The sequence below is a fragment of the Spinacia oleracea genome, chromosome 3 (assembly GCF_020520425.1).
Source record: "Spinacia oleracea cultivar Varoflay chromosome 3, BTI_SOV_V1, whole genome shotgun sequence".
NCBI classification, from domain to species: domain Eukaryota; kingdom Viridiplantae; phylum Streptophyta; class Magnoliopsida; order Caryophyllales; family Amaranthaceae; genus Spinacia; species Spinacia oleracea.
The window spans coordinates 155,872,955-155,892,346 of NC_079489.1; the positions used below are offsets into that span (position 1 = coordinate 155,872,955).

At 34.4% G+C, this 19,392-nt stretch overlaps 1 protein-coding gene across 1 annotated transcript; it reads left to right on the forward strand.

The window, feature by feature from the left end:
- The first annotated feature begins 16,080 nt into the window (after nt 1-16,080).
- LOC110789190 (transcription factor TCP18-like) lies at nt 16,081-18,550 on the forward strand. The gene is made up of 3 exons (XM_056839772.1): nt 16,081-16,232; nt 16,509-17,773; nt 18,182-18,550. The coding sequence occupies exon 2, from the start codon at nt 16,811-16,813 to the stop codon at nt 17,753-17,755; it is 945 nt and encodes a 314-aa protein (XP_056695750.1). The 5' UTR covers nt 16,081-16,232; nt 16,509-16,810; the 3' UTR covers nt 17,756-17,773; nt 18,182-18,550.
- Nucleotides 18,551-19,392: the final 842 nt, after the last annotated feature.

Genomic DNA, 19,392 nt, shown 5'->3' on the forward strand with positions numbered 1-19,392 from the left:
ATTTTATAAGCTAGCTTTCCTTTTCAAGCATTTATTTGGATCCACAAATCCTATGACATACCATGTACATAGTTTATTCCAACATTTTATTGAGGAATTATTTTGTCATCCAATTGCCATATGTACCAATATGCAATCATTGCTTGATTTATAGACTTGAGCATTATGATTATGCATGAGGTTTCAACACAATCCATGCCATGAATTTTCTTGTAACCTTTAGCAACTAATCTAGCTTTGTGTGTGAACACAATTCCATGTTTGATGGTTTTTATCCTTAAAACAAACTTGCAACCAATAGGTGTGAAACTATTCTTGCAAATCAACAAAATTTCAATTTTGTCATCAAAACATTGAGTATGTTTTATGGCCTTTAACCAATTAAACATATAGTCTATATATGGCCTCTAACCATTTTAGGGAATCTGGGTTTCGTCATAGCTTTCTTACAAGTCACAAACTCATTAATCTATATGATAATAGTTTGACTGCAAGTTGTAGGTTTCTTCACTATCTAATGGAAGAATCGCATAGCTTCAATGACCTGAACTCCATGTTTCTTCACTATCTAATAGAAGAATCTCATAGTTCCAGTGACTTGAACTCTATGCCTACTAGGGTATAGAACATCAAACAATAGAATATCAATAGCTACTTGAAAGTCCTTTGAATATTCTGTTCTCCTTGAAGCACTTGTAAAGTCTTCTAAGAGATGTCTATTCTTTAAAGCCACTTGTAAAGTCCTTAAAGAATACGTTTGGGTTTTCTGAAGCACTTCGAAAAGCCTCCGGAATGTCCGTTTATGTTTGTTGTTCGCCTCGAAGACTTTCGAGGTCTATTTTCTCCCACTTGTCATTTTGGAAACGAATCTCCAAAAGGACATTATTTCGAGCAAACAAACATTATGTTCTCAAAAATTCGTGGTAGAAACAATACCCTTGTGTCTCATTTGAATAAATCACAATGAAACATATATCTATACTTGAGCCTTAGTTTGTCGAATGATAAACACTAAGCTCCCACTGAGTTTTGCAACTCTCTAGATATATTTTATGAAAAGTTATTCTGAAATTACTTTTCAATAGCTTTGACGAATTTGGTTTAGTTTGGTGGTAGTTGAGCATTTTGTTTTAGAATTTATAGGAAAAGTCTTTATGATCCATCATTGATCGAATCAAGTACTAATTGACTTCGATTATTCCAACTAAGATATGCTATATCTTATGGACCTAGATTGTGAAATTACAACACACAATCATTGATGATCATATTTGGTCTCAAGTAATCATCAACATGATCTAACCTAGATCTTTATGATTTCTTGCCAAGTGGATTTTATACTTCTGAATCTTTGAACTAGCCAAACAGATTCAACTTATATCACATTTGAGTAAATAAACCTATATTCACTCAAATCCATGTGAAATAATAAAGTCATAAAACCTTTCTTTAGCTTTGAACTCTATCGTCTAGGCGCTCTAACAATAGTTCATATTCTTTGTCACTTTCAACAAGTAAGACTAGCTTGTCTTAAGTTGATCTAGAAATCAACCAACTTTCAAAAGTCTATTAAAATAGAGCTTGTGAATGTTAACTTGTTGATATGGTCTAAGCAACAATGCCAAAGATTAATGGAACTCAAATCAAGGGTTTGATTTGAACCTAGTAAAGTTCTTTAAAGAGTTGTTTGTTTTAATCAAGCATATTGACTCATTCCGTAAATGACCATTTCATTCAAATAAACAAACAAACAAGCATTGTTTTTGTTCTTCTGAATGTGAGTCTTTCTGTGTTTGAAGCAGAAATTTAGGTATGCTGATTATGAAACAAAATAGCCATTTAGTTCCAGCCTTTGAAAGGACTTAAAACAAACTAGATGACCCTACAACTAATGTAGCATTGCCATGCTTCATTTCCCACTTGTAGGTCATTTAGTGTATCCTAGCTTCCATTGTTTGAGTTATTACCGAAGTAAGAACCTCAAGCGGTATATGATACCAAGGAAGTTTGATTGCTAGGTCACTTCTCTTTAAACATAAATTTATAGGTAGAAACGGAATCGTAAATTCCTTTCATTTGTTCCTCGTTTTCCTATTTCTTGTACCATTTATTATAGTCTTAAGAATTGAATTCTCTAGTGTTGACTTTTATACTTTGTTAGACATGTCCAATGTCACCAACAAGGTTCTTTCCATTTAATTTATGTTGAACATTCTGTTTCAACTAGATGATCTTACCAGAAGCTTCTAAAGTTCTCTAAGCATCGATCTATTCGAATGTCTAGGGACTAGACTCATTCGAGAATTAAATGGACAAAGATATTAGGTTGTTAACCATTGGTAAAGCTGAGCGTTTTAAGCTCAATGCTTTATGATCTCAAAACTACATTGTATTTTGAATTCACAAGCACCAATTGGTTTGCCGTACATTTTAAATTGCTCACTTTCTCCCATTTCCGTGAATCGTTCTTGGATTCACTACCAGTCGAGGAAATTTACTGTTACCTTTCTAAAAGGATTTATTGCAGTGCAAGATATTTAATTATAAACAATAATTAAAACATACATTGAAGCATGCAAAGTCTAAACATTTATCATGAATAATAACTTGAAATTAAAGCAACCATGCAATTCAAACAAGTTATTAGCATTTTATTCGATTTTATTGTTCCGGCAGGTGTGAATAAAATGATTCCAAGACCCTAAAACCATTGAAGAATTAAGCACAGTTTGTCGACTCAATTCTAAAACATTTTAGGTAAGCAAAAAGCCTTTTGCTAATAGTCTAGAAACTACTCTTGGTTGATAGGTACGTCTAAGAACTTATTAGGTAAACCTATCGATTTTGCCACGACATAAAAGGACTCCTTACTTATATCGTTGAGTTTCACCAAAACTAACATGTACTTACAATTATTTGTGTACCTTGCCCCTTTAGGACCAATAAGTAACACCTCGCTGAGCGAAAACTATTACTAGATTGATGTAAAGGATATCCAAGCAAGTGTATATTTTGGCATGGCACCTTTTAACTCAATTTTTAAGTTTGGAACTTAAGCTCTTACTATGTTGGTTAGATTTTAAGTGAACTAAAATCCTTAATCATGCAACATAATCAAGCTTTGATCTCATGCATTTTAAGACATATTTAAAAGCAATAAATAACTTAAAACATGCATAAGATAAATGTGATCTAGTATGGCTCGACTTCATCTTGAAGCTTTGACTTCAAAGTCCGTCTTGAAAATCTCCGTGGGAGGCACCATTTTCTTCAAATAGGATAAGCTATAACTAATTACAACTATTTGATGGTTCGCAGACCATATTTGAATTGAAAAATAACTTTGGTACTTTAGACCAATTACATTCAAATTAATGGTACGCAGACCACATTTTCTATCCTATTTGGGCCATACTAGTCACTTCATAACCTGCAAAACAGTACATATACAATATATACCATTCACCCATTCATTATCATGAATGGCCCACATAGCTGGTTAGTAAAACACATTATGCATCACGTAAACATTTGCAGCAATTAATCAAGGGCACCAATAATCTACCAATTATTCAGTCCTTATTAATTCTAATCAAGTTGTTTTAACCTTAAGGATTTGTAGACCTAATCAAGAGTTTATGACTAAAAAACGCTCCCACTTAAACCAATAAATTCATATGCTTTACTAATTTTAAACATAAAAATGTATTTCTAGTCTAACCGGAAACATACAAATTTAATTAAAATTTAAAGCTCATATAAATTTATAATTGAATCCAAAAAGTTTAATTTAATTTCAGTCGTTATTTAAATTAATTCATGATTTTAATTTTAGTAAAATAATTAGAATAAATAAAATTTATTATAATTACAATATTCAAAATTAAAATCCAAGAAAATAATTTAAATTATTAATTTTAAAATTAATTAAAATTACGTGAACTGAAATTTTCAAATTAAACATTCAAAACGATCTAATCGTAACGCAAACACCCTACGCATTGCACGCCCATGGGCCGCACGCACACAGCCATTGCTGGCCATGTGCGCGCAGCCCATGCGCTCGTCGCATAGCTGCTGCATCTCCCATCGCAAGCCATCGCACGTTGTGGTGCTCGCTGCGCGCGCGCCAGCGCTCGTCGCACGCGAGCCATCGCTCGCAGTGCGCGCTCGCCAGCGCTCGCTATGCGCGCGAGCCACTGCTCGCTGTGCGCGCGAGCCATCGCTCGCTGTGCGCGCGACATCGCTCGCTGGGCGCGCGAGCAACGCTGGGCGCAGCGCTCGTGGCACGCGAGCTTGCGCTCGCTGCGCGCGAGGCTGCGCGCTCTTGCGCGAGGCAGTGCACGTTGTGGCGCAGCTCGCTTGCTGCCCACACGCGACTGCCTTGGCTTGCCTTTCGCCCATGCCCATTTGTTCATAGCTCGTGGCCCACGACACAAGGCAGGGCTGCTGCCTTGTGCTCGTGCACCACGCCCTTGCTCATTGCATTCGTGCCGCACGGGCGACGAGCTCCCTTGCTCGTCGTCGCATGCCCGCACTATACAACACCCCTTAAGGGTAACACGAAGCGTCCATTGCTTTGTGCGTGCAAGTTATATGAACGAATCGCATAAAAATTTAAAATTTATATTTAAAATTAATGACAAATTAATAAATAATATTAATTTCATAATTTTAGGGCGAAAAAATCGAAAATTTATTATTCAATTGATTTCCGATTGTTATGGATTCAAGTCTAGGTCATAAAAATTTAAAATTTATCATAAATTTACAATTTTTATGGTGGTTTTTAATCATAGGTTTCTAATTAAATTATAATTAATTATGAAAATCAAATTAATTCTAAATTATTCTAATTTTCAACAAATTAATCATAATTACAAATTAGATTGCATAATTAACAAGGCTAGGCATTCAAACTTGTTAAACATATACAGTAGGTCAATCAAAAATTCAAGATTTATCAACAAGAATCGCAAATATTTAATTTAACATCTTAAATTTACGAAATTTTGCATTCGAAAAACTAAAACCTTCGAAAAGTCATAGTTAGGCTTCGAATTTGAGAATTCTGGGTTCGGCAGAAAAATACTATTTTTGTCAAAATTTTAGAATGCCTTTTACATGCGGAATTGACACAAAAATCACTCGATTTGGATACTCGATTTGGATGAGTAACGAAGAAACTGCCGAAAAACTGCGTACGTATAATTAAATAAACGCAATTTGCAATTAATTAACAATTACGAAAATTAATCACCCCTTTTAATTCTTGCAAATTTGTAATATTTAACCATGTTCATGCAAATTAGATTATGAAAATAATAAGGGGCTCGTGATACCACTGTCAAGTTATGATACATATGATATTACATAAATCATGCGGAAACAACCATTAACCCAGGAATACATATTATTTACACATAATCATATAGCATAAATTAGATGCATACTCTTTGTTGCGTGCCTTCCCTAGCTGCGCCCGAACCGAACAAGAACAAGTCTTTAGGACTCCAAGTGTCGTCCCTCCGTAGATAGTCCACAGCACGTCCGGATCCGCCTTAAGATTGACCAACTAGAATCGCCCTTAAGGTACTAGAATTTTCGGCACTTTTGAGCAAGATGTGTGACTGAATTTTTCTCTCAAAAACTCACTTTGAATACTTTTAAAACTCGTTATAAATTGTGAACCCAGGCCACATATTTATAGGGGTATGGAAAGAGAATTGGAATCCTATTAGGATACGAATTAATTAAACTTAGAATCCTACAAGAACTCTAATTAATTAATTTATCAAATAGAATTAGGAATTTAATCATTAACCGAACTCTGCACGTTTTAGGAATCGTGCATGAACACAAACACTTACGCACACACACACGACAGCCACGATGGGCCGCCCATGCGCGTGCGTGCGAGCAGCAGCCCACGCAGCGAGGCCTACGCGAGCTACAAGCCCACGCAAGCACCTGCGCGCGCTGTGCGCGCTGCCACGGCCTGCTGGGCCTGGCCTTGCGCTGGGCCTGGCGTGGCCTTGGCTGTTCGTGTGGCGCGCTTGGCTTGCTGGGCGATGGCCTGGCTTCGTGCTGGGCCCTCGTCCGGCAGGCCTCGTCCGATGCTTATTCGTACGATACGCTTCCGATTAAATTTCCGATTCCGGAATTCATTTCCGATACGAACAATATTTAACATTTCCGATTCCGGAATTATTTTCCGTTTCGAACAAATATTTAATATTTCCGTTTCCGGAATTATTTTTCGATTCCGATAATATTTCCGATTCTGACAATATTTCCGTTTCCGGCAATATTTCCGATTCTGGCAATATTTCCATTTCCGATAATATTTTCCGATACGTACCATGTTTCCGTTTCCGGCAACATCTACGACTTGGATAATATTTATATTTCCGATACGATCCATATTTCCGTTTCCGGCAATATCATCGTTTCCGGAGTATTCATTTCTTGCTTGTGACGATCTCAGCTCCCACTGAAACCAAGATCCGTCGATTCCGAATATCCATAGATAGAGTATCTAATGCCATTAGATACTTGATCCGTTTACGTACTATTTGTGTGACCCTACGGGTTCAGTCAAGAGTAAGCTGTGGATTAATATCATTAATTCCACTTGAACTGAAGTGGCCTCTAGCTAGGCATTCAGCTCACTTGATCTCACTGAATTATTAACTTGTTAATTAATACTGAACCGCATTAATTAGACTTATCATAGAATGCATACTTGGACCAAGGGCATTATTTCCTTCAAGTAACTCATAAAAAGTACTACCGAAAATGAGATATGTAACTCTTAAAAAATATACAGGGAGTACTGCATATCAGCATATGCATGTACTTTATACATAATACTTTGTATTTGTATTTGATGCAAAAAAATGGTATCAAAAATGGTTTTAATTGGATAATTTGTATCCATGCATGCATATTGCCATGCACAATTCACTTGATGTTTAGCATTCCTCATACCCATATCTGGAGGGATGGAGTACTTAAAATTCAAATAGGTCGAAATCATTGTGAATGTTGAATAATGCATGAGTGATCGATAAAAAGTGGAATTGATTATGGCACTTCTCATTTTTATATAGTTTTGTGTGCATTTACAATGGGTGTGCTTAATTAAACCAATAATGTCTTGAACTAGTAGTTAAGACTGAGGGTCTGTGTACAATAGGTCTCAAGTTCGAATCCCCCGCACCCATTTGTAATTTGTATTGCCCTTGTGGCTCATTCGCACAAAAAAAAATGGGGGTGCTTAAAGATGAATGTGAGCCGGGAATTTAAAAAAAATGCTGCCAAAATACACACTCCCTCGTGCTGTGTCGGGCCGTATCTTCGCGTATAAACTAATTTACAAAAATTTACGTGATTTGTCTTACCTGACCGTGAGTCTGTGTCGTTCTTTTTTCAAAAAAAACATAGCCCGAACTAAACCCACGACCGTGCTTGTACCGGGTTGTACTTTTTGTATCGGGCCGGCCCAGCCCAGAGCCCATTTAAAAATGTGCCAGAAGCACTTCCCAACAACAAGCTAGCTAGTCATAGGTTGATGAAGATCAAAACAGGTTCATATGAGCATTAGTATTGACAATTAGTCAACATGTACTACATGAGAGACAAAAGGTAGTCAGAATTTCCTACAAGGAAAAGTTTGAATGCTTAGTGTATTTTATTATTGATATCATTATTAAAGTACGTACGAGTATGTACAACTTCACAATTCACATGCAGTTTCTTCTGAATTTGTACAATAAGTAGAGTGAAACTAAAGCATGAACACTGGCAACTTTTGTTTTGCCACATCATGACATCAACTTATCAATCTAAACTAAGAGCATTTTTCAATTGCTGCAGCTAGGGACTTGTTTGTAATTTGCAAAAGTTTCAGGCTGTTAGCTTAATTAACCATTGCAATGATTTTAATAAATTAGCTTGGCCAAATAAATTTGCTTGAATTTTTTTGGTCCAATATGAATTTAAGTAATAATGAAAATAAAATTAAAATTAAATGGTTAATTATAAAAGTGAGCTCATTGAAATATCAAGCTAGTTTAGTAAACTAGCTTAGTATTGGAATACAAACTAGCTATAACATTAATTAGCTTAAAATTTTAGGTGGCATGACAAGTTAATTTGACAATGGGTTTGCCATTGAAGATGCTCTAATTACTTTTATAATGGTAAGCCAATTTGTTTGATTTTGGTGGGTCCGACGTGTTAATCATTAGATCAAATCCAATGATACATAATAAGACCTTGTTCTCTTCATCTGATCTTGGATGCTTTTTCTAGTTTTTAATCTGGTTATGATCTGACATGTTATGGTCTGTTTTGCATGTTTTCTATGAGTGATTTTTCTGTTTTGGTTTGATCTGGTTTGGTCTAATAAACCATAAAAATAAGGCGAAAAGAATAAAATTTAAGAACCGATTACAATTACAATACAAAGAACCGATTACAATTACAATACAAATTTATAGCTATAAGCTCATTACAGAGTATTGGAGACTAAAATAATGGGTATAGAGTAGCTTGCAAAGTTTTATTTTATACATTTTTTTTGTAAGCTATAATATGTTGTAGCTAAATATTGCAGCACTTTAATTTGCGTCTAAAAATATATATTAGCTTTTAAATATGGTGTGGCAAGTCAAACTACAATAAAACAAACCGATATAAGTTGGTGGAAAATTCACCCAGTGATTTAGAGATCACAAAGTTGACCCTCCAGTCGCAAAACATTTAGTACGTAATGACTTAATTGTAAACTTGTTTAACTGTACTGCCTAACATATGATAGGTGTTGGTTAAGTATGATACATATTAAGGACATATTAATAGACCACTTGTAATTTACAAAGCTAGTACCTCTAGAAAGCTAATTGACTTTATATCAAATCTAATGGTACATATTAAGGACATGCTAGCAATAATAATAAAATATATAACTACAAGCTCACTATTAATAACAAAAAAAAAAAATTTGAGTAGCTAGGTTATAAGATGTTGCAGTCCAAACAAGCTACTCCATACAAGCTTGATTGAAAAACATAAATATGTACTCCATTTAAATGTGACAGGTGTATGATAAACGTTATTTAAATTTTTATTTTTTAGGCAAGCAATATGTAGCTAACAATTTGAGCACCTTTTAGCAAAAAAGTATAGGAGCTTAAAATTTTAACGTGCCAATAATGCAAACTACGATTCGTGTAGCTTATCATTGAAACACTTTGCAGCTAAAAAATATAGTAGCTTAGAATTTTGATATCCCAATGCAAGCTACAGTTCTTGTAGCTTACCACTGGAGCACCTTGTAGCTAAAAAGTGAAGTAGCTTAAAATTTTGATGTGGCTATGCGAGCTACTGTTCTTGTAGCTTATTATTGGAGCACCTTGTACCTAAAAAATGCAGTAGCTTAAAATTTTGACGTGTGAATGCAAGCTACAGTTCTTACAACTTACCATTAGCACCTTGTAGCTAAAGAGTTGTAGTAGCTTAAAACTTTGTTGCGGCAATACAAGATGCAATTCTTGTAACTTACCATTAGAGCACCTCGTAGCTGTAGTGTTTAGTAGCTTTAAAGTTTTGATGTGGCAATGCAAGCTACACTTCTTGTAACTTCCAATTGGAACACCTTGTAACTAAAAAAATGTAGTAGCTTAAAATTTTAATGTGGCAATGCAAGCTGCATTTTTTGTAGAGCAACTTGTAGTTAAAAATTTAGTAGCTTAAAATTTTGATGTGGGAATGCAAGCTACAATTTCTAAAAGTTAACATTGGAGCACCTTATAGCTAAAAAGTGTAGTAACTTAAAATTTTGATGTGACAATAATGCAAGCTATAGTTCTTGTAACTTACCATTGAAACACCTTGTAGCCAAAAAATGTAGTTGCTTAAAATTTTGATGTGGCAAATGCAACCTGTAGTTCTTGTTGAGCACCTTGTAGCTAGCTAAAAAGTATAGTAGCTAGCTTAAATCTTTTGATATGACAATGCAAGCTACAGTTTTTTTTTTACCTTACCATTGGAGCAACTTATAGCTAAAAAAATGAAGTAGCTTAAAATTTTAACGTGTCAGTAATACAAGCTACAATTCTTGTCACTTGTCATTGGGACATCTTGTAGCTAAAAAGTATAGTACAAAATATTTCCCCTGTTCTTTTTTAAATGACACAATTATTTAGACACGTTTGCCAATGCACGATTTCAAACACTAATATCTTCAATTTTGGATAAGAAAAGTTTGTAAAAAATTGATATCTAAAAAATATTTATTGAGACGGATCTAATAAGACCCCACACGACTATAAATCACAAAATGAAGTCAAAAGAGCTTGCATGAATAGTATTCATAACCATATTAGTGTAGGAGATATGACTAATAGTAGATGAAATTAGAATGGGTTATCTGAAATTATGTCGTGGCGTGACACCAATCACTGCCCTAAAGTTGAATTTGCCCCGCTACACACACGGACTCATGGCAATCAACCCCCAGGGTTACACGACTCTTCATATCCGGTGTGGACAGATACAAAGATTGAGAACACCCTTAAACAATGCCCAAAACAATGGTAGATTTTGTGTTTTCATTTTTGGAGAGGATGAAGAGGTTAATTTTCTGTGTGTCTAGAGGAATAATCAATAGCCTTTAAATAGGCCGAAACAATCAACAAGAATAGAAGGTTATTAATTGGTCATCAATTAGGCCATAAATGGAGGAAACAATTAAGGTAATAATGGTCAACAAATCAATTAGTTGACATTACACAATTAATTCAATAATTACGCTCCAAAATTGATGATTCATAGTAGGAAAACCCACATCGTATTTACGGGAACTTTAATTCTTTTGAAGCAACCTAATTTGGAGTTTTTCAACATAGACCAAAAGGGGGAAAACTCCAACATTCCCCCACATGATTCAAAAGAACGTAGGCTTTATTATGAGAAGATGTTTTGGGCAAGGGATACTTAGTTTTACAAGTATCAATGTCTTGTGGACTTGAATTGATACCTAGTGCATACTATTATGTCATACAACCATGTAAGGTAGAATTACCCTTGAACCTTGCATGGGGACTGTAGTAACACAATAGCGCACCAAACTTTTCTCAAAACAAGTAGTGTTCTCGCGAACTTTAATAGTTGATGCCCCACGATTGCCTGGTTTTTCATGAACGCTCTAGAGGGCCTAGCCTAAGGAACCTCATAGGGGATTGGGCGTAACCCCCACATTCACATAGGTAAGTTCATCAAGTTTGTACTGTCACAAACCACCTTCACAAGGCTATGAACTTATTAAGAGTTTTGACTCAACCTTACACATATGACAGTAGAAAAAGTACAAATCACTTTAATTTATTAATAGGAATGGTTGTAGTACAATACTTGAGTTCTTTTGTGACTTCGTTTGACCCATTGAACTTAGTTATTTCTAAGACGGGTATCAATCACAATTTACTCCGCATAGGCTTCATACTCATTCCTTAATGCTGACTCCAGCACAAAATTTCTACAAAGGCCTTTGATGAGAGAATCTCAATATTCCTCTCACGTTCACGTGACATCACAATTTTTCATGATTAATATCCATGCCTCAAGCATGTATTCTAATTACATTACAAACTATCTCAATATAGCTTGTAAGCCAAAATCCATGGTACTAATGGAGTTGGATTCACCAACAATGGATCTCACATTTTTCAATTAACTAATTGTACCCGACAACCCACATACATAGTAATATGTAAATAATAATGTGGAGAAATAGAAAAATCACCTTACCCCCACAATGAGCTAACATCCAAAAGCTTTTCTAATGGTAGAATTCAATGATATGGACACTCAACTCCATAATAGAATTATCACTTTCTATTAACCCAATGAACATCTCAAACATACTCGTTTGACCACCATCCCAAGGTATATTTCAGTGATTAGTGAGAACACTTTACATTCTCCACCTGCAACACAAGATTGTCTACATATTCTGCTTACCACATAAGCAACATCAAGTTGATAACCAAACATAAAACATTAGACCTCCAAACACGTTAGCAAACTCAATTTATGGAAGACTATTTCCATATAAATTTCAACAACAATATGCTAGGAACATACTATAAAATGATGGTCACTCAATAGAAAATTGGTTATTTTATCAAACACTACATATTCATTTCAGTTTGGTAGTACCTTTACCAACTTATTTGTCACATATCAACCCAATTTTTAAATGTTTTGGCTCCTTCATGGTTTGACAAGTCTCAAGGATAATAGATCATAACTCATTCATATGTCCACTTTAATTGGTTACTCTCAAGAAATTTGAGCCAAAATATTACTCATGAATTCATCATACAACATATGAGTCTCATTCACTATTAGAAAACACCTCATGACCTTATTAGTCATGTGACATAAAAGTAACTTGCTTCTGCGCTAAATAAATAAGGAAAAAAAGGATCCACCTACAACAAGGTATTTCAAAGGAAATGATAATGCAATACCTCGTGCAAACAGATGAACATAATAGCTTATGTTTACACGCTTATTTGGTGTTTGGTCAAGTAGGACTTTTAATTTCCGTTAAAGATAAAAAATGAGGTCGAATTGGTCTCCCCTAAACCTTTGACATGAAATAGTTATACCTCGAGATTCAAGTATATGAAACAAAAATATGTATAAAAGTATACGAAGTAGATTTACAATTCCACTCTACAATTATAACAAAATTTAAAGTCCTTGTGAATTTACTCTTATAGTTCAATTACCGTACCCTTTAAACAGAAGAAAATCAATAACACCCTATTATCACTTTATCATCTTCAAAATTGTTTCCATAGAATCAATGCAATAGTTAATTCAAATTTCACAAAAACTATTTCTTTTCACACTGGTATTATTGCACCTGAAAGAAAACCATCAATCACAGCTCAATTTACATTGCGTAAAATAAAAATCAAGTGCACAATCACATACCTTACAATCAATCGAAAAGATAAAGAAACCCCAATAAATTGAGTCGAATTAACCACAATGACGGTGCTTCAGTCACTCGGTGCAACAATTGACAAACTAATTAACCCTGATCGTAAGCTCAATGAACCAGATCCTCCTAAATGAGTCGTCGGAATCCCGATTGTAGCAAAGGCCCTAATTTGTACCGACCCAATTTCTGCAATTTCAAATTGAGTTGCATCGATTAGGGTTCTCTTGACAAAACCCTAACTTTTTAAAAAAGAGGGCAAATTTGAGGTCAAAATTGGGGATTGAAAACGTCAGGATAAAAAGATTAGGGTTCTGGGATTGAATTTGATTGCGAAATTGTTCTCCAAAGTTAGTTGTAATTTTCCTTGCGGCAGCGATTGAATCGATATCCTCGTAACAACAAAATACGTTTCAACGCAATACTATTAGCCATAATAATAAAAACATAAAAGTTCAACTTTAGATTGTAGGAGATATGACTAATAGTAGATGAAATTAGAATGAGTTATCTGAAATTATGTCGTGGCGTGACACCAATCACTGCCCTAAAGTTGAATTTGCCCCGCTACACACACGGACTCATGGCAATCAACCCCCAGGGTTACACGACTCTTCATATCCGGTGTGGACAGATACAAAGATTGAGAACACCCTTAAACAATGCCCAAAACAATGGTAGATTTTGTGTTTTCATTTTTGGAGAGGATGAAGAGGTTAATTTTCTGTGTGTCTAGAGGAATAATCAATAGCCTTTAAATAGGCCGAAACAATCAACAAGAATAGAAGGTTATTAATTGGTCATCCATTAGGCCATAAATGAAGGAAGCAATTAAGGTAATAATGGTCAACAAATCAATTAGTTGACATTACACAATTAATTCAATAATTACGCTCCAAAATTGATGATTCATAGTAGGAAAACCCACATCGTATTTACGGGAACTTTAATTCTTTTGAAGCAACCTAATTTGGAGTTTTTCATTTTGTGAATGTAAAGAAGAACAGAAGAAGTATGAAAATAGCTTAAAATTTCAATGTGCCAGTAATACAAGCTACAATTCTTGTAACTTACAGTTGAAGGTGCTATTACAAAGCTACAAATCATATTGGCTCCAACTTTTATGTAATTCCAAGCTAGTCTTTGGTACCATTATTCATGGTCTAACCAATGACATTGTGACAACGTAATAACAACATAGTACAAACTTGGATAGCTTACTGATGAATATGTGAATGAGGTTTATCAGTTGATGCATGTTTTGTTGAAAGTTGATAGGCTACTTAGAAAAGCATAGCACTGAAAAGTTGTTTAATTTGTGGATGAGTTTTCTGTCAATATCTTGTTCCATAGATGCGCTAGCTTCTTTTAACACACTGTATTCACATGCAAAATGCTATCATCCACTGGTTTACTCACACTGTACTGACTCAGCCTCTTTTAGTTGCAACGTTTCTATTTCACCTCTTTTAATTGCAACGTTTCTACTTTCTCCGTTTCGAAAATAATGCATCATGATTGAATTTTACTTATCTACTCCATAATTACTTTGACTCTTAATATCTCAAATCGTGTGTAAATAAAAATTATAAAAAATTAACATTTAGAAAATATCGATACGAATCTAACATGACCTCAAATGACTAAAATTTCCTTACTTACGAATCACAAAAAATAGTCAAAGTCATAGTGTGAATAGTGTAAAAAATAAATGGTGGGATACTTCCGGAACATATGAAGTATTTCACCTCTTTTAATTGCAACGTTTTTATTTTAATACGTTTCTTTTTAGTTATAACATTTTTATTTTTGAAACTTTATCTACTTGACTTTATCAAAATATCCTTATCCGTATTTAATAATCCACACTTTCCCTTTATTATATCTAAAAATAGGGCATAAATATAATTTATTATCTATCTATTTACGTTGCAAAAAGCTGTGTGGACAGTAAAACCGAACAGAGAAAGTATGACTTATTACACAAATAGTCCGTAACATCTTCTTTTTTTTGTAACTTTTACATCCCACTTGTTTTTTTTCCTTCTATACTACCTCCGTTTCATTAAGTTCTTTACGTTTTGAAAAATGTGTCCAATAATCAAAACTTTGACTATAAATACTCACTATTATATCTTTTAAAAATTATCATCAGATATCTTGTTAGATTCGTCTCAAAATGAATTTTATAAACATTAATTTTTTATAATTTTTTGTCTTACAGAATTGGATATATTAACGATCAAACATTGCATTGGAGTCTGTGCAAATAGTAAGTGTAAAGATCTTTTTGAAACAGAGGTAATATATTTCTTTACTATCAACTGTTTCACTTGCATCATTATTACTCCGTATATCGAATTCAACTAAATTTTCTTAATACTTGCACTAGTCAACATGTACTCCACCTAAAAAAAGTACGAAAGGAGTATTATCCACTCACTTAGACTTTGTTCTCTCCACCTTATTCTTATTGCTTATTAGATCATATCAGATCATACCAGAAAAAAGCAAAAAACACTCACATAAAACATTCAGACTACATCAGACCAAACCAGAAAGTAAAAACACTCACATATTCCCTCGGTGTTTATTTAAGATATACACTTGCCCCTTTTCCGACCGTATTTATTTAAGAGATACAATTGCTATTTTTAGTAACTTATCAACCCCGTCATCTAATTAAATAATGTATCTAATAGAAATATATTCTATGTCCCACCACCCTATTAAACAAATAATTTCAGAACTATACACCACCCCTTAAAATGACATGGTGCCCACTTCTTTTACTTATTAAAATATCTAACCATTCCCACTTGTTTTATTACTTTATTCCATTCAATTTGTCTTCTTAATACCCGTGTCCGGTCAAGTGTATCCCTTAAATAAATACGGAGGGAGTAAAACATTACTCCGTAATACCAACCAGATCAGACCAAAAACTAAAAAAATCAGATTAAATCAAGTGAAGAGAACAAGACCTTACTCGTGTCATGCATATTGAATGTGACGTGTTACACAAATAGCATCTTCTTCTTCTTCTTTGTATCATCACTTCAATCCTTTATATCTAGTCCCCTTACTCTCAACATCCCCATCATTTTCCTCTTTCCATTTCAATTCCCCTTTTCTAAAGTTGAACGTGTGTTGTCTTTCTCAAGCTATTTCTTTTTACCCACTTTATTATTCCTATTATGGTACGGAGTATAAGGTAGGTCAATTGCTAAAATTTACTTCTTCCACCCTTTAATTTTTCTTCTTATTATATTTATTTTTCTTTGAAGCTACAATTAATTCATCGATGAAAAGTCATACAATATCTATTAAAGATATCTAATTTACAATTAATAATTTATTAATGAATAATGAAAGTCATACAGCATGTACAAAAGATATCTAATCTTATTATGCATATTCGTGTTTCTTAATTTGTATTATATTCTCCATTATGTCAACCTTAACTTGTAGTTTGATTCTTTGCTTGCAGAAAATTAGATTGAAAACGACGGAACAAACTTGTGAACGTACAACGACTTCGTGGAATAATTAAAGCACTTGAAAAATAAAAGTTTACTTCAAAAACTAAAAAATAGTCTCCTACAATTTATTTTTTTAATTTTTTTATTGAGAGTTCCCTTTCAAATAAAATAGCCTAGTGTTAATATACAACTACACATAAATCAAGGGCACGTGCGATCATACCAACACTATTACACCGGTCGATTTCCATCAAAACTATACAGAAATCAAGGGTGCGATCATACCAGCACTACTGCACCAGATCCCACCATGTTGAACCCCTCTACTTTCTCTAATATTAATAATACTACTACTTCTACTAGTCCAATTCTTGATGTGGACAATATATTTAGCTACCTTGTTGATGATTTAAACCCTAACAATTCCAAGCAACAAGATTTTCTTCCAAATCATGTTTTTACTACATCTTACTATCATCATCATCATCACTTGCCTTCTCCTTCAATCTACAACAAGATCAACTACGATAATTTTCTTAGCAACCATGAACTCGAATTCCTCCAACAATCTTTCGATGATTCACCCATTTTAGAGGAGGATGATTCAAACAACAAGGTTGAAGATCTCGAAATCGATGAAAAAGTTGAAAATAACAATGTTGAAATGAATCACACTACCATAAACTCAACTACTAATAGTAAAACCAGTGTTAGTCGACGTTGTCATGTGATGAAAAAGAAGAAGAAAACGTCGAATAAAGATCGGCATAGTAAGATTAAGACCGCTCATGGGCTAAGAGAACGGAGAATGAGGCTATCACTTCAAGTTGCACGACCGTTCTTTAACCTACAAGATATTTTAGGGTTTGATAAAGGTAGTAGAACTCTTGAGTGGTTGTTGATGCAATCTAAGTCGTCTATTGAGGAGATTGCTCAAAGGAAACAGTTGCAAGGAAGCGGCCGCCCTTCCGCCGCCTCCGGTGGTGGTGGTGGTGGTGATAACGGCGGCGAGAGTACTCCTAAGAAGATGATGATGATGATGAAGAAGAAGAAAGGTAGTTCAAGTTCAACATGTGATAAAGAAGATGATGATGAAACTAAGCCAAAGAGGACTATGACAAAAGAGAAAAGGAAGGTGGCAAGAGAAAGGGCAAAGATGAGGACTTTAGAAAGGATGCAAAGTAAGGAAGATTATCATGGAATTGGAAGTACTCAATTGCCTTTATCATCAACCAACAAGCTAGCTAGGCTTTGAAGTTTCTTAATTGAAGTGGTAATTATTTTTCATAATACCTAATCATTCTTTTTTTTTGGGTGCAACGAGATGAGAATCGATCGCAGGATCACCTGGAATCGAAATAAAAGCTCTAACCAACTGAGCTATCCACCGCTATCATAATACTTAATCATTCTATATGTATATATAGTGTACATGTCTATATATATGCATGACTAACCTAATTATAGCATACGCCGACGGGGTATTGTAAGTGGCAGAGAGATCTTGCTATAGCTTGCTGCTACGATTCACTGTAATTTAATCAGCTCTATATCGCTTCGATTCGCCCCAAAAAAAATAGCATACAATTGTTGTACATGTTAAAATAGCCCTTTGTGGATATTCTTGATGATTGCATAATTAATTTTGTGTATGTAATTAATTAAATTATCATCTCTGCAGGTCCAAGTATAACAAGAAAATAAGCATATCAAGCTGGTCGTCCTAGCTGGCTGAAATGGCCTCTATATCTCTTCTTCGTTTTTAACAAGGTTTATAGTGTTAGGATGATTCACTTCCTATAGTAGGCATGGGGAGTATGTATTGGGTATTCGATTGGTATGGTACTATGTACATCAGTACATGTACGCATAGTGTATGGTAACTTTTTTGTGTTCATTAGTATTTTTTATTTACTAAGTTATCATGTTTAAAGTTATGGTATCTAGTGCTACCTTAATGGATCTCTCCTATTATACTATAATTTTATGATTTTATGATTGTTGTAAGTTGATTCCTTTAAAAATAAAATGATTGTTGCACCTTGTAAAATGTAGCAACAAATGTATAGGTTGAGGAGCCTTTTATTTATTTTCAGGCTCTATTTGTTTTGTCAGAAAACAAATTTCTGTTAATAAATTTTCTTTGTTTGTTTTTGCTAAGAGTGCAAGATAAAAAAATTTAAGGGTAAAAACCAACTTTTTCAAGGGTGGAAAACAATTTTTTTTCTTTTTGAAAGAAGGAATGTCACGTTTTCTTCTCTATTTCCTTATATTTCTTTTTCTCACCTCCCGTCTATCCGCTCATTGCATTTCCATTTCCATTTTTCCCAATAACCTTGCTTGTAAGGGAATAAACAAAGGTAAATTATTTTCCACTTGTATTTTCCATGGAAAATCATTTTCCAATCAATAACTTTTCCAATTGTTTTTTTTCATGGAAACTCTTTTCCCGTTTAAATAAACAGAGTCTCGGTTTGAGGTTGCTTGATTTTGTATAACTTAATGGAGCTCAAAGTTGAACGGTAAAGCAGTGTGAAAGTAGTGATTAACTCGACGACTTACAACAAACAAGTTGGCCACAAGTCTCGGAGACAACATTAGTGACAGCTCAGTATTCTGCTTCTGCACTTATCCCATGTGAAGTCCCTTTTTACTTCGGCCACATGCTTTGTTTCATGGGCTAGAGCGTGTTTTTCGACACTCCCCTCACACACACAAATTTTCAAATTTTCCCATGGTATTAATAGTTCAAGGTCCAAGTTATAAGTTTAGCTCTGATACATGTTAAATACAGGTATGGTTGAACCGGTCATCAAGAGAGAGATTGTGAGTCCACTTTACAAGACCGTAAGAGATTACACCTTAAAACCATATTGCAATAAGAGGAGTTCA